The sequence below is a fragment of the Anabrus simplex genome, chromosome 1 (genome assembly GCF_040414725.1).
Source record: "Anabrus simplex isolate iqAnaSimp1 chromosome 1, ASM4041472v1, whole genome shotgun sequence".
Classification (NCBI taxonomy): Eukaryota; Metazoa; Arthropoda; class Insecta; order Orthoptera; family Tettigoniidae; genus Anabrus; species Anabrus simplex.
Window position 1 is genome coordinate 928,470,028 of NC_090265.1, and position 15,508 is coordinate 928,485,535.

General features: G+C 39.3%; 1 protein-coding gene across 1 annotated transcript in view; it reads right to left on the bottom strand.

Moving 5' to 3' along the window:
- Positions 1–15,508, bottom strand: part of LOC136874914 (proton channel OtopLc) — a 224,654-nt gene that overhangs the window by 24,088 nt on the left and 185,058 nt on the right. Inside the window, exon 11 of the mRNA XM_067148624.2 lies at positions 877–1,126. Within this exon, the coding sequence (XP_067004725.2) occupies positions 877–1,126 (250 nt within the window). The remainder of the gene's footprint in view (positions 1–876; positions 1,127–15,508) is intronic.

Consider the following 15,508-nt stretch of genomic DNA (forward strand, 5'->3'; position numbering starts at 1 on the left):
AAAGCCTGGAATCGAACTCGGCGTATCTCCTTTAATTTTTCAGTTAGTAAATGCTGTGTGTATCTCTTATATACACCAACACATAAATCATCCTTCAAAATATGTGATGCAGTTCGTAGAGATATATTCATTTCACAAGATAAAATTGTTTGCTTATGCAAAGGATTGTGTTGAATCGTTGCACGAACAACATTCACAACTTCTTTTCTGTATACACACCTAGGATGATCTGATCTGACGTGATCAACAGTTGCACCCGTTTGTTTAAACCATGCTATTATCTGAAACACAAATCGTTCATTGATACTGAGAGGTTTCAGTGTAGAAAATATTTCTTTATCTCGCTTTCCGTAATGAAATAATGCTAAAACAGTAATACGATTCTCATACACTCCCCACTCCATCTTTCACTGCTGCCTGCTATTGGCACACTGCAAGCCAGTTACTGGTAGAGTCGTGAAGGTGACCTTGTGGACAACGACATACAGAATTGCCACACTTAATTCATAATTACTATACTACAGTGCATTTAGATTTTACTGATAGACCTTATGGCAGTACTGTGTATACCTAGATATGGTATTATGAATCATCTAAAAACTTCCCTGCAAGACTCTGTTTTTATGTAACTATTGGAGGCATTATGCAGAATTACCCCAAACTAACACTTCATAACTCGAGAACAGTTTGAGCAACAGATCAACGCTTGAATATGCTAAACATGGAGTACAACTGAGAAAATGATGGAATTGCCGTGCTTGTTACTATGCGATGGAGGCGGGAGTGCTGCGTCAACGGCAGGCTGGCAGGCTCCATGTGCCCACCGGTCGACTGATGAGAGAAACTCGCTTTATATTCATTAATCTTATCACTTACCTGGAGTAAGATTGTCATCAGAGAGAGATAATTATTCTTCCGAACAGCAGGTACAATGCTGAAGATAGCGTGGAGGAAAAATGCAGGAATGCAAATGAATAAAAGTAGATCATCTAGTAATGAAATAGAATGCTTATTGATGTCAAGACGAGTAAGCTGGCGATAAGCAAATATTGTAGAGAAGGTCATGATTATAAGGAGAATCAGTTCTGATGCTGTGTTGACAGTTAAACCAATTTCCACGTACGCACTGAAAAAGAAAAAATGAAGTAAATGAAAATCATTAAATACAGAGAAGTTGCAAAATCATATTATTCAATAGGTTGTTGCTGCAACCTTTGGTGTTGGGAAGTTTAACTGTCTATTAAATAATAATAAAAAGAAAGTCTATTACTAAGTAATGCTAAGCTGCCACAACAAGAATTTCAGAGAATTAAGTTTGAAGTGGAACGGCAGGCCATTTAAAAAAAGAAAAAGAAGAAAAATCACATCATTGACTTACGTCTTGGTATTTTCTGTGCTCAAGTTTTTGGCAATGACTGGTAGTACCATTTTAGTGTTAGAAATAATTTCAGTGCCTTCCGATTTACAACCTTCTTAGTTGTATTTTCAGGAATACAAAGCTGTTTGCTACAGTACTGCCCACTCTTGAGAAGGCAACATATAACTGGCAGTGAGTGTGGAGATCTATGCCTCTAATGTTCATTTTTTGTACTTGTGACTTATTTATTGTCATCCTGAAACATTATGTGACTGAAAACTGTAGGTGTTTGAAATCGAAGGGATAATTTGTTGGTGTAGGGGAAATTCTAGGAATGAATATTCTTTTGTCTTAAGGTACTTTGGCTGCCCTGTTTCATGATGTTGAAGTAGCGTGTTTGCTTCTTACCCGAGGGTCTCATATTTCGTTTACGGGTATTCCAGGGATTTTAATTCTGAACTGAGGCCTGGATGATTAGTCAAAGTATTTCATAATGGTATCTTTGGACAGGTTCTGTATCAAAATTACCTACCTATATCAGGAGAATTCACAATTACTAATGGATAAGAAAGAAATGTGAAGACCAGATAGAAACCACCCAGTTTGGATTTTGAAATGGTTATGGAACTAATACACATGCTTATATATGCAGATGACACAGTACTTCTTGCCAGTAGTATAGAAAGTCTACAACTATTCTTATATAAGCTTAATGCAGTTGGGAAAGAAAGGGGTCTCACAGTTAATACAAAGAAAATGAAACTAATGGTTTTCAGTAGAAGAAGAGATAAAGCTATTCTGAAACTGAAAGGTCAACAAATCCAAGTTGACAACTGTAAATACCTTGGTTGTTGGATATCAGATAGCTGAAACTCAAATCTCGAAATTAAGACCTGTATAGAAATGGCAAGATTAGTATTTTTTAAAAAGGGAGGCTTTACTCTGTGATGATGCCTTATATTTAAAACTGAGACAGTACATGGTTACATGTTAGGTTTGGTCAATTTTGCTTTATGGAGCTGAAGCTTAGACTTTGAAAACGACCACCATAAAAAGGCTGGAAGCTTTGGAAATGTGGTTTCATCGAAGAATGCTGAAAGTCTCCTGGATAGAGCATGTCTTTAATGAACAGATATTACAGAGAGTAAACTCTAAAAGAGAGCTGCTGACCATCATCAAATGCAGAAAAATTGCATGTTTGGAGCATCTATTACATGGTGAAAGATATGCAGTACTGCACCTCATTTTAAAGAGCAAAATTAAAGGATAGTGAGGAGTAGGCAAAACAAGAACATCAGGTCTTCAAGAACATTCAAGACTGAACTGGAATATGAACCGTCACACAACTCTACCGTGTTGCTGAAGATAGAAGAACAACTGTCCACATTGATCGCCAATGTCCGGGAGACTGGGCAAGGCATATAGACAGAAGAAGAAGAACAATGGATTGGAGTACGGTTGTGTTGTTGCTCCTAGTCTTTTTTCCCCATACCTTGCTGCCATGCTCCCTGAGACATCATCGGCTAACAACGTAGGTGTAGAAATAAATAATCTTTTTAGATAATAATATCGTGTATTGATTAGGAGGTGAAACTATATTTGTATTTTTCTCATCTGGAGTGTTTATCATGGGGACAGGATAGGAATGGTAGGAGGTGGAGTATTCATTCTGGTGAAAGAAGAATTTGTAAGCTATAAAAGAGTTAAAGATGACAAATGTGAAATTCTAGGTGTAAGGCTCATCTGTAAAGAAAATAGGCAACTTGATGTTTCTGGAGTGTATAGACCTGGAAAGGGTGATGCAGATGCTGATTCAGAATTATTTGATAAGATAATCAGCTATGTGGGAATTACCAAATGTTATTTGGGAAGGTAATGCGAACAACTGGAAGAATGACCAACAAATGACAAATAAGTTAATCTTGGAAGGACAGCAAATTCAGAAAGTGATGGAACTAACTTTTTTTTCTTTTCGTCGCACCGATACAGATAGGTCTTATGGCGACGATGGGACAGGGAAGGGCTAGGAGTGGGAAGGATAGGAGTGGGAAGGAAGCGGCCTTGGCCTTAATTAAGGTACAGCCCCAGCATTTGTCTGGTGTGAAAATGGGAAACCACGGAAAACCATCTTCAGGGCTGTCGACAGTGGGGTTCGAACCTACTGTCTCCCGAATACTGGATACTGGCCGCACTTAAGCGACTGCAGCTATCGAGCTCGGTGATGGAACTAACTAGAGGGTGGGCATAGTGCTGGTAAAACAGGATGAACTCTATAGAGAAACTGAAGTAATAAATTGTATTAGTGATCACAAAGCTTTTTTTTTTGTAGTTAAAAATAAAATGTCATAGAAAGAAAGGTTATAAAAGTAGGACTATTAGGCAATACCATATGGCTGATAAGACAAGCATGAGGGAGTTTAAAAAAAAGTAATTATGATCGGTGGAAAACAGTAAATAAAAATGTAAATATCCTGTGAGATGGGTAAAAGCAATTGTGGAGGAAAGAGAAAACAGGGATGTACTTTTAAAGGTGGTAAGGAATGCTAAAGACCTGCTATATTATAACAGAGAAGTAAAGAGACTAAGAGGGAGGTGCAGATTGGAAAGAAATAGAAATGGTTGCAGAAGTAAGGAGAAACTGAAGGAGCTTACTGGGAAATTGAATCTAGCGAAGCATTGAGCTAAGTATAACATGATGGCAAGTATAAGGCAGTCATACAAATATTAGTGAAAAATGGAAGAGTAAGTACATTTATATGTACTTTAAGAAAAAAAACAGGTTCCAAGAAGGATATTCCAGGAATCATTAATGAACAAGGGGAGTGTTTATGCGAGGATCTACAGAAGGCAGAAATATTCAGTCAGCAGTATATAAAGATTGTTGTTTACAAGGATAATGTCCAGAAAGAGGAGGTGACTAATACTAATGAAGTATTGAAATTTACCTATGATAACAAAGACATTTACAATAAGATACAAAATTTGAAAACTAGAAAAGCAGCTGGAATTCATAAGATTTCTGGGGATATACTAAAGACAATGGGTTGGGATACAGTACCATATCTGAAGTACTTATATGATTACTGTTTGCATGAAGGTGCTATACCAAATGAATGGAGCCTCTGTGTACAAAGGAAAGGGCAAAACATAAAGCTGAAAATTATACCAGTCAGTTTGTCATGCATTGCATGTAAGCTTTCGGAAAGCTTTTTTTCTAATTATATTAGACATGTTCATAAAATTAGTAACTGGTTTAACAGGAGACAGTTCAGGTTTAGGAAAGGTTATTCCACTGAAGCTCAGCTTGTAGGATTCCAGCAAGATATATAGCAGATATTTCAATTCAGGAGGTCAAAGGGACTGCATCGTAATTGATCTATCTAAGGCATTCGACAGAGTAGATCATGGGAGACTACTGACAAAAATGAGTGCAATTGGACTAGACAAAAGAGTGACTGAATGGATGGCTGTATTTCTTCTAGAAAACAAAACTTGGAGAATTAGTGTAAGGAAAGCATTATCTGATCTTTTAATAATTAAGAGGGAAATTCCTCAAGGCAGTATTATTGGACCTTGATGTTTTCTTATATACTGAACATACAGTATATGGTAAATGTTATGAGAAAAAAACTGGAATCAGAGATACGGAGTTTTGTGGATAATGTAATACTATATAGAGTAATAAATAAGTTACAACATTGTGAGCAACTGCAAAAAGACCTCGACAATGTTATGAGATGGACAGCAGACAACGGTATGATGATAAACGGGGTTAAAAGTCAGGTTGTGAGTTTCACTAATAGGACAAGTCCTCTCAGGTTTAAGTACTGTGTTGATGGGGTGAAAGTTCCTTATGGGGAACACTGTAAGTGCCTAGGTGTAAGGGAAGCATTATCTTCATTGGGTTTATCACTTAAATGGGATTGTAAATAAAAGGTAAAGATCCCTGCATATGGTAATGAGGGTATTTAGGGGGTTGTAGTAAGGATGTAAAGGAGAGGGCATGTAAGTCTCTGGTAAGGCTGCAACTAGAGTATGGTTCCAGTGCATGGGAACCTCACTAGGATTACTTAATTCGAGAACTTGAAAAAATTCAGAGAAAAGCAACTTGATTTGTTTTGGGTGACAAAAGGGTAGTGTTATGAAAATGTTGCCAAGTATGGGCTGGGAAGACTTGGTAGAAAGGAGATGAGCTGTTCGACTATGTGGTATGTGTATGCAATAAATTTCATTGCTAGGCCCATATTTATGGATATGATTTGCTATTATCAGTATAGTATGTATTGATTAGGTAAGAATAAATTAAAATTTGTAGAAAAGTATGTGGTATATAACGAGCTGTCAGTGGAGAGATGGCGTGGAATGACATTAGGAGACAAATAAGTTTGAGTGGCGTTTTTAAAAGTAGGAAGGATCACAATGTGAAGATAAAGTTGTAATTCAAGAGGACAAATTGGGGCAATTATTTGTTCATAGGAAGAGGAGTTAGGGATTGGAATAATTTACAGAGGGTGATGTTCAATAAATTTCCAAATACTTTGCAGTTATTTAAGAAAAGCCCAGGTAAACAACAGATAGGGAATCTGCCACCTGGCTGACTGCCCTAAATGCAGATCAGTGGTGATTGACTGATTGAAACCTTACTATCTATATATGACTCCTTAACCCCCTGCTGTGATATTGAGAAATTAGAACTGTTTCATCAGTAAAAGCTACGGACCATTCTGAACATTAGCTGGGAGGATTATGTCAATAATGTGTAATTTCTTGAAGAATAATATAGAAGCCTCAATCATATGTAACCAGCCCAGATTGACATCCAACTTATGAATGATAACAGACGCCCTTGATAAATCTTGTACAGAACTTAGCACTCACAAGAGGAATCATGATGCTCCTTTGAAGCACTACAAAGATCAGCTCAAGAAGACTACAATGAGCACAGGCATAAACATGAAAATCTGGCATGCTCAAGCAAAAGAATGCTTGCTGGTGTGTGAACATCTTAGATGGTATCGTCAAATTTGAAGAAGTATGTGGAAGAGAAGAAACAGAGGCTTGTGAAAGACAGAAACTTTGTAAAATCCAGCCACACCCTGTATCCTCCATTAGGTGCAATATGTGTGACTGCATTTTCTATGCAAGGATTGACCTAAGCCATCAAGGGCACTGTCATGGATAATCAAATTGAACAACAGGCGCAAAATATACACTGCAATATGAATATCATTTGGCAATGACTGGGTTGATGACTGGAATGTCTCTAGCCCTGAAATGAATCACTGCCTAAATGTCTCTGGAATGCCAGAATATGTATCTGCCTAACAAACAAAACATGAATTTGTCTGTACTGTGGTAAAAATTTAAAAAGAACTGGACGATTTGGCCATGTGGTTAGGGCCGCACAGCTGTGAACTTGCATCCGGGAGATAGTGGGTTCAAACCCCACTGTCAGCAGCCCTGAAGATGGTTTTCAGTGGTTTCCCATTTTCACACCAGGCAAATGCTGGGGCTGTACCTTAATTAAGGCCACAGCCGCTTCCTTCCCATTCCTAGGCCCTTTCTGTCCCATCATCGCCATAAGACCTATCTGTGTCGGTGCGACGTAAAGCCAATTGAAAAAAAAAAAAATTATGTATTGGCAATATCCAGAATAAGAAAATTATGCAAGTTTTAAAATTCTGTCATGTATGTATTACAACAAAACTGCTGGACAAAACTGAATGGAAATCGATACTTTAGGTCAAAGGTCAGTCTAGGCTATAAATAAAATTTGATTCATACTTGGAAGGTCTAAAAATTAATTTTCAAGTATCTCCATTAATACTCGCAGTGATAATGTTATTAGTTTTATGTCCCACTAGGTACTTCTGAGGTTTTTGGAGATGCTCAGATGCTGGAATTTTGTCTTACAGGAGTTCTTTTACGTACAAGTAGACCCACCCACTTGAGGCTGCTGTATTTAAGTACTTTCAAATACCATCATACTGAGTTAGGATTGAAGGATCCACTCTACCGTCTGAGCTACTCAGCCCAATGTTAATACTAGTCCTATTGATAAATGCTACATGACAAAAGTTTTAGAAAATTTCTGATCTTATTCACAAAATAAATTCATCCAATGACGAATAACAAAAATATTTACAATTTTTATTTCTTATGTGTTTCCTGCATCCTACTATTGTTAACATTAATGTTACTAAAGAATCCTTCATATTAAAGAGAGGAGGAAGAGAAATTCTAATCTTCCATTCCTTGGCAATGGTAGATCACAAGCAAACAGTAGTATTGTTCATGAAAATTGAGAAACTATGCTGCTTTACATTTCATCAAGTATTTTACACAATAGCATTGTTTTAGCCACAACATTCAACCATATTTTCACTCCAGCAGCGTACAGATTGCTTTTATCCATTTACCTGAACCATCTACACTGCTGGCCAAAAGTTTCCAGACAAAACATATGCACCCGCACGAATATCTTTAATGATTGTTTAATGACAAAATATATTACTGTAACCAAGTTTTGAAGGTTTTCGGGCAACAGCGACGAGTTTATGTTCGATGTTCAGCATCGGAAAAAATGCAAAAATGCATCTTACTGTGTAACACCTACAGTGAAACATGGAGGGGGCTCTGTGATGGTTTGGGGTTGTTTATGAATGGTGGTACGGCACACGCAATGATAGGTAAAGTCTCACAATGTTTATGAACAGCGGAGAACAGTCAAATGGGTCAGTTTTTACACACCCATTCATAAAATTATGCACTGTTTTTCTTTTAAGTGACTCACAGTTTCTACCCCCATCATCATTTTATATTGCCTCTTATACTGATCCAGAGTTCACTTAATCTTTTTCTTTTTCACATGCATTGTTTTTCATGATTTTTGTTTTGATCGGCTGACGATGACTTGGACTATGGTCGAAACCGGTCCCAATTCTAATTACTATTAAATAAGAATGTAATCACTACATTTCTTTCTCTTATGTATTGAATAGGTTGAACCTCTTTTTCAATTATTCAATTTTAACATATTGTATATGTCACAAAAATGAAAGTCTATATTCGAACTTCTTAAGCTAGGTACATTTGCTGTTGTCTTCTGTCTCTACACTGTTATGATCCACACCAGCCAAAGAAGTGCCAGTCTCCAATGTTGTCCCAATGTCGTTATCCCCAACATCTGTTAATAATGGCTTAAAAATTATATATTTATTTTTGGCTGAGACTCTGTATGGCCTACTGTTGTTTTGTCACTTGTTGTTGCATCTCTCAAGTGTAATATAATACTTTAGGTACATAGTCCAGATTAATGTTTACAAATTGATAAGAGTGTCCAAATTATCCCTTTTCTACTAATTTCAATGTTATCATCAGTTTCTTCCTTCCACTTTGGCACAAACATAAAGCCTGGTACAGTATTGTGGTATATGCAATGAAAAGCAGTCAGAATTATCATGAATTTTGAATTATTTGTTAAGAAGGAAGCCATGCTTTTCAGTGTTGACTCAGTTTAAATGTAAACTTCTTTCCAGTCTGCCGAACACACAATTTCAGTACAAATATTACACTATAACATACCTGTAAAAATATACATTATTATTTATTCCTTGTTTAATAATGTGGTTCATGGTGTGGGTTACTGTAGTCACGTCCTAGTTCGTGAACCATGGGCAACAGCTGAGTGGCCTAGTAAGTGGTCCTGAGAGTCGGGATACCAGTTGCTACGGAATGGGAATGGGCATTATGGACATATTCTGAATCATGGCCTTCTTCGTGCTCGGGCGTCTAGGGCTATACAATCTACTGGTGGTCCCTAACCCATTAGAGGAGAGATCCTCACTTGGACTATGTGTAAGTAGGGTAGCATCCTGCTTCACGAATTTACCGAGCTCAGAACATTTTAAGCAAGCCTTAATCTGTGGGAGTAACGGAGACCCACTCCCATTTGACAGGCGAGGGACTCCTTGGAAACAACTTGGCGAACAAAATGGAATTCGATGGGGAGCTATCGATATTAATGGGGCTTATGGAAGAAAGAAAGTAGAACTTGCTGAGTCAGCAAAGAGTATGCATCTGGATGTGCTAGGAGTAAGTGATATTTGGGTAAGGGGAGATAACGAGGAAGAGCTAGGAGATTATAAAGTGTACTTGATGGGTGTTAAAAAGGGAAGGGCAGAGTCTGGGGTAGGGCTGTTCATCAGGAATACTATTGCACGCAACATAGTTTATGTTAGGCGTGTAAACGAGCGAATGATGTGGGTAGATTTGGGAGTTGGAGGAATTAGGACGAGAATTGTCTTAGTGTATTCACCATGTGAGGGCGCAGATGAGGATGAAATTGACAAGTTTTATGAAGCATTGAGTGACATCATAGTCAGGGTCAGCAGCAAGGATAGGATAGTGCTAATGGGTGATTTCAGTGCGAGAGTTGGAAATAGAACTGGAGGATACAAAAGGGTGATTGTTAAATGTGGGGAAGATATGGAAGCTAATGGGAATGGGAAGCATTTGCTGGACTTCTGTGCTAGTATGGGTTTAGCAGTTATGAATACATTCTTCGAGCATAAGGCTATTCACTGCTACACATGGGAGGCTAGGCATACCAGATCCATAATAGACTATATCTTAACCAACTTCAAATTAAGGAAATCTGTTTGGAATATACAGGTTTTTGGTGATTTTTCAATGAAACAGACCACTATCTGATCTGTAGTGAACTAAGTATCTCTAGGCCTAGGATAGAGAAAGTGAAATCTGCCTGTAAACGAATAAGGATAGAAAATCTCCAGCACGAGGAAATTAGGCAGAAGTACACGGGTATAATTAGTAGGAAGTTCCAAACAGTGGATAGTAAAAGGTTCAGGATATAGAAAGAGAATGGGTGGCATACAGGGATGCTGTAGTAGCAACAGCAAGGGAATGCCTAGGAACAGCTGTGTGTAAAGATGGGGAAAAGCGAACATCTTGTTGGAATGATGAACTGAGAGCAGCTTGTAAATGTAAAAAGAAGGCTTATCAGAAATGGCTCCAAACAAGGGCTGATGCAGACAGGGAATTATACATAGATGAAAGGAACAGAGTGAAACAAATAGTTTCTGAATCTAAAAAGAAGTCGTGGGAAGATATTGGTAATAACCTGGAAAGGCTAGGTCAAGCAGCAAGGAAGCCTTTCTGGACAGTAATAAAGAATCTTAAGAAGGGAGGGAAAAAGGAAATGAACAGTGTTTTGGGTCATTCAGGTGAACTCTTAATAGATCCCAGGGAATCACTGGACAGGTGGAGGGAATATTTTGAAAATCTCAACATAAAAGGAAATCTTCATGATGGTGTTGCGAAGAACGGACCTTATGGGGAGGAGGAAAATGATGTTGGTGAAATTGCGCTTGAGAAAGTTGAAAGGATGGTAAATAAACTCCATTGTCATAAAGCAGCAGGAATAGATGAAATTAGACCTGAAATGGTGAAGTATAGTGGGAAGGCAGGGATGAAATGGCTTCATAGAATAATAAGGTTAGCAAGGGGTGTTGGTAAGGTACCTTTAGATTGGACAAAAGCTGTAATTGCACCTATCTATAAGCAAAGGAACAGGAAGGATTGCAACAACTATCGAGGTATTTCATTGATTAGTATACCAGGCAAAATATTCACTGGCATCTTGGAAGGGAGGGTGCGATCAGTCGTTGAGAGGAAGTTGAATGAAAACCAGTGTGGTTTCAGACCACAGAGAGGCTGTCAGGATCAGATTTACAGTATGCGCCAGGTAATTGAATAATGCTATGAAAAATGAAATTTCATATGGCTTTTAGTGCTGGAATATCCGAGGACGGGTTCGGCTCGCCAGGTGCAGGTCTTTCTATTTGACACCCGTAGGCGACCTGCGCGTCGTGATGCGGATGAAATGATGAAGACAACACATACACCCAGCCCCTGTGCCATTGGAATTAACCAATTAAGGTTAAAATCCCCGACCTGGCCGGGAATCGAACCTGGGACCCTCTGAACCGAGGGCCAGTACGCTGACCGTTCAGCCAACGAGTCGGACGAATAATGCTATGAGAGGAATAGACAGTTGTGTTTATGTTTTGTAGATCTGGCAAAAGCATATGACAGGGTACTGAGGGAGTGAGTTCATGGATCAGGGTACTTACAGGGGTTAGACAAGGCTGTAATCTTTCACCTTTACTGTTCGTAGTTTGCATGGATCATCTGCTGACAGGTAGGGCTATAAAGTGGCAGGGAGAGATTCAGTTAGGGGGAAATGTAGTAAGCAGTCTGGTCTACGCTGACGACTTGGTCTTAATGGCAGATTATGCCGAAAGCCTGCAGTCTAATATCTTGGAACTTGAAAATAGGTGCAATGAGTATGGTATGAAAATTAGCCTCTCAAAGACTAAATTGTTGTCAACCGAGCGCGATATCTGCAATCGCTTAAGTGCAGCCAGTATCCAGTATTCTGGAGATAGTAGGTTTGAACCTCACTGTCGGCAGCCCTGGATGGTTTTCCATGGTTTCCCATTTTCACACCAGGCAAATGCTGGGGCTGTACCTTAAGGCCACGGCCGCTTCCTTCCCACTCCTAGCCCTTCCCTGTCCCATCGTCGCAATAAGACCTACCTGTGTCGGTGAGACATAAAGCAACTAGCAAAAAAAAAAAAAAAAAAAAAAAAAATTAATTGTTATCAGTAGGTAAGAAATTCAACAGAATTGAATGTAAGATTGGTGATACAAAGCTGGTACAGGTAGATCATTTTAAGTATTTAGGTTGTATGTACTCCCCAGATGGTAATATAGTAAGTGAGATTGAATCAAGGTGTAGTAAAGCTAACGCAGTGAGCTCGCAGTTGCGATCAGCAATGTTATGTAAGAACGAAGTCAGCTCCTGGACGAAACTTTCTTTACATCAGTCTGTTTTCAGACCAACTTTGCTTTACGGAAACGAAAGCTGGGTGGACTCAGGATATCTTATTCATAAGTTAGAAGTAACAGATATGAAAGTTGCAAGAATGATTGCTGGTACAAACAGGTGGGAACAATGGCAAGAGGGTACTCAGAATGAGGAGGTAAAGGCTAAGTTACAAATGAACTCGATGGATGAAGCTGTACGCTTGAACCAGCTTCGGTGGTGGGATCATGTGAGGCGAATGGAGGAGGATAGGTTACCTAGGAGAATCATGGACTCTGCTATGGAGGGTAAGAGAAGTAGACCAAGATGATGATGGTTAGACTCAGTTTCTAACAATTTAAAGATAAGCGGTATAGAACTAAATGAGGCCACAGCACTAGAGGATTGTGGCGACATTTAGTAAATTCACAGAGGCTTGCAGACTGAACGCTGAAAGGCATAACGGTCTATAATGATGATGTATGTATGTAATAATGTGCTTTTTTATGGATATGTAATACTTATATTGAAATTGTGTGTTCGACAGACTGGAAAACATTTAAGTTTATGTTTAATTTAGAATTAGCAAATTCAGAAATGGTGAGGTTTTACTGTACCAAACTGAGCAGAGTGGCTGCGTTAATGGGCTACGGCTGTGAAGCCAAGCTCTGCATTAGGGCGGCGAGTGATTTCAAACTCCACCATTGGCTGTCCTGAGAATGATTTTCTGTGTTTTTCAGTTTTCAATTCCAGGAAAATGCTGCGACAATTTCTATTCATAGGCCACAGCCGATTCCTTCCACCGCCTTACCCAATTTCATTCACTATCATTATTTCCTCAACTGAGGTTGGCTTCAGGAAGGCCATTTGGCCATAAAAACATGCCATATAATTTCATCTCATCTCATCCCTAACCCCATATCAGGAAAATGGGGCTAAGGGGTAGATATACATATGTACTGTATTTTATAATGACACCATTCAGTGTCTGGCTCCATGGCTAAATGGTTAGCATGCTGGCCTTTGGTCCAGAGGGTCCCGGGTTCGATTCCTGGCTGGGTCGTGGATTTTAACCTTAATTGGTTAATTCCAATGGCTCGGGGGCTGGGTGTGTGTGACGTATTCAGCATTAGAAATCATCCTAGATAGGGCCCTCATATTCACAGACATGCAGGTCACCTGATAGGAAAAGACCCTCACCAGGCCTCTCTCCGGTGGCCATACATCATTATCATTATTATTATTATTATTATTATTATTATTATTATTATGAAAATTTAAATGAAAATGGGTGTGGAGACGGATTTGTTTGGGTCCTGACTGACAGAATAACATTTGTGAGCTCTTACTTTACTCCGAATGAGTCTGTGCGTGACTTTCAGACAAAACTGGATGACCTTGAAGATGCACTACAAGGAATGGACAACAGATTACTGGTTGCTGAAGATCTCAACAGCCAAGCGTTAGAATGAGGCATGCCACATACGGACTCTAGAGGACGACGTATATTGGAGATGGCTGCTAGGACAGATTTGATAGTCATCAACGTCGGAAATGTGCCAACCTTCCGACGACCAGGCTGTAGAGGAACAATACCTGACGTTACATTTGCATCAGAAGACATTTCATCCAGGATCGCTGAATGGCGAGTGACAGAGGACTGTACGGGAAGTGATCACCAATACATCATTTTTGATGTGGTCCAAGAAAACCACAGCTAAGGACTATGTCGCGCAATCTACCGAACCAACAATGGAATACAGCCAGTATAGGTAAAGAGAAATTTCTTGATACACTACATAGAGAAATGGATGACATATCAAGAAAATGCTCTGGTTATACAGGAAATGAAATGGCTAACATACATGTCAAACTCACCATGCGGCTCCTTCAACAAGCTTGTGATGCATCTATGACTAGAAGGAAACCGCAAAACTGTAAATGTCCAGCGTACTGGTGGACTGAAGAAATGCGGAGCTGAGGAAATGTTGTCTACGACTGAGGCGCAGAACACAGAGAGCTAGAGGTAGCCAGGAAGATGTTTCACTCATGACAGAATATAAATCAACAAGGAAAGAACTCTGAAATACAATCAAGAGAAGTAAAACTGACAGATGGTGGGCAATGGCTAAGGAGGTAGATGACGATCCATGGGGACTGGGTTATAAGGTCGTCTTGAAGAAACTTGGGGTGCTATCAAATCCAACCATGGATCCGCAAACCATGAAAGAAATAGTGGATAATTTGTTCCCTGATCATCCAGAGAGGATTGCTGATGAAGATGTAAGACAACCAATCGACATACTGCTTTTCACCACAGAAGAACTGCAAAGAGCCATTAGTTCTCCCAGAAATAAGAAAGCCCCAGGGCCAGACAGTATACCAGCTGAAATACTGAAGATAATAGCAGAGTTCTGTCCACAGTTGCTGCTGGAAATGTACAACAATTGCCTCATGGCAGGTATTTTTAGCAACCGATGGAAAAAGGCACAATTAGTTTTGATCGGCAAAGGGAAGTTGGGGGTGGTATAGACCTCTTTGTATGCTTGATACTGCAGGAAAAGGTTTGGAGAAGCTCCTACAGCCCAGAATACTCTCAGCAGTTCAGCAAGCTGGGAAGTCACCTTGTCAGCATGGCTTTCGGAGAGGACATTCGATAGTTGATGCAGTGCTAGAAGTAGTGAACACTGCCAAAAGAGCACAAATGGGCAATCACTATTCTCGTAAAGTGGCACTTCTTGTGACCCTGGATGTGAAGAATGCTTTTAACTCAGCAAGATGGACGGACATGTTGGAAGCACTTCAAGAAACATTCAAGCTTCCAGTGTATCTCACGATAATATTGAAAGACTATTTGAAGGATTGCTTACTGCTGTATAATATAGAGGGTGGGCAAAAGACTAAACGGATTACAGCTGGCACAGCACAAAGATCCATTCTTGGCCCAGACCTCTGGAATATTACTTATGATGGCTTACTGTGACTAGAGATGCCTGATGATACAACACTTATAGGTTATGCTGACGGTGTGGCTGTCTTGATAGTGACCAGTGATCTGGAATTGGCGCAACTTAAACTGAATCAAGTGATGCGACAGCTAAAGGGATGGATGAACAACCACAGACTAACACTTGCTGATCATAAAACGGAAATTGTTCTTTTGACAAGAAAAAGAATTGAGACCATTTTGTCGTTTCAAGTTGGAGAGATAGCCATTGATACAACTAAGAGTGTGAAATATTTAGGCATTACGCTGGATACCA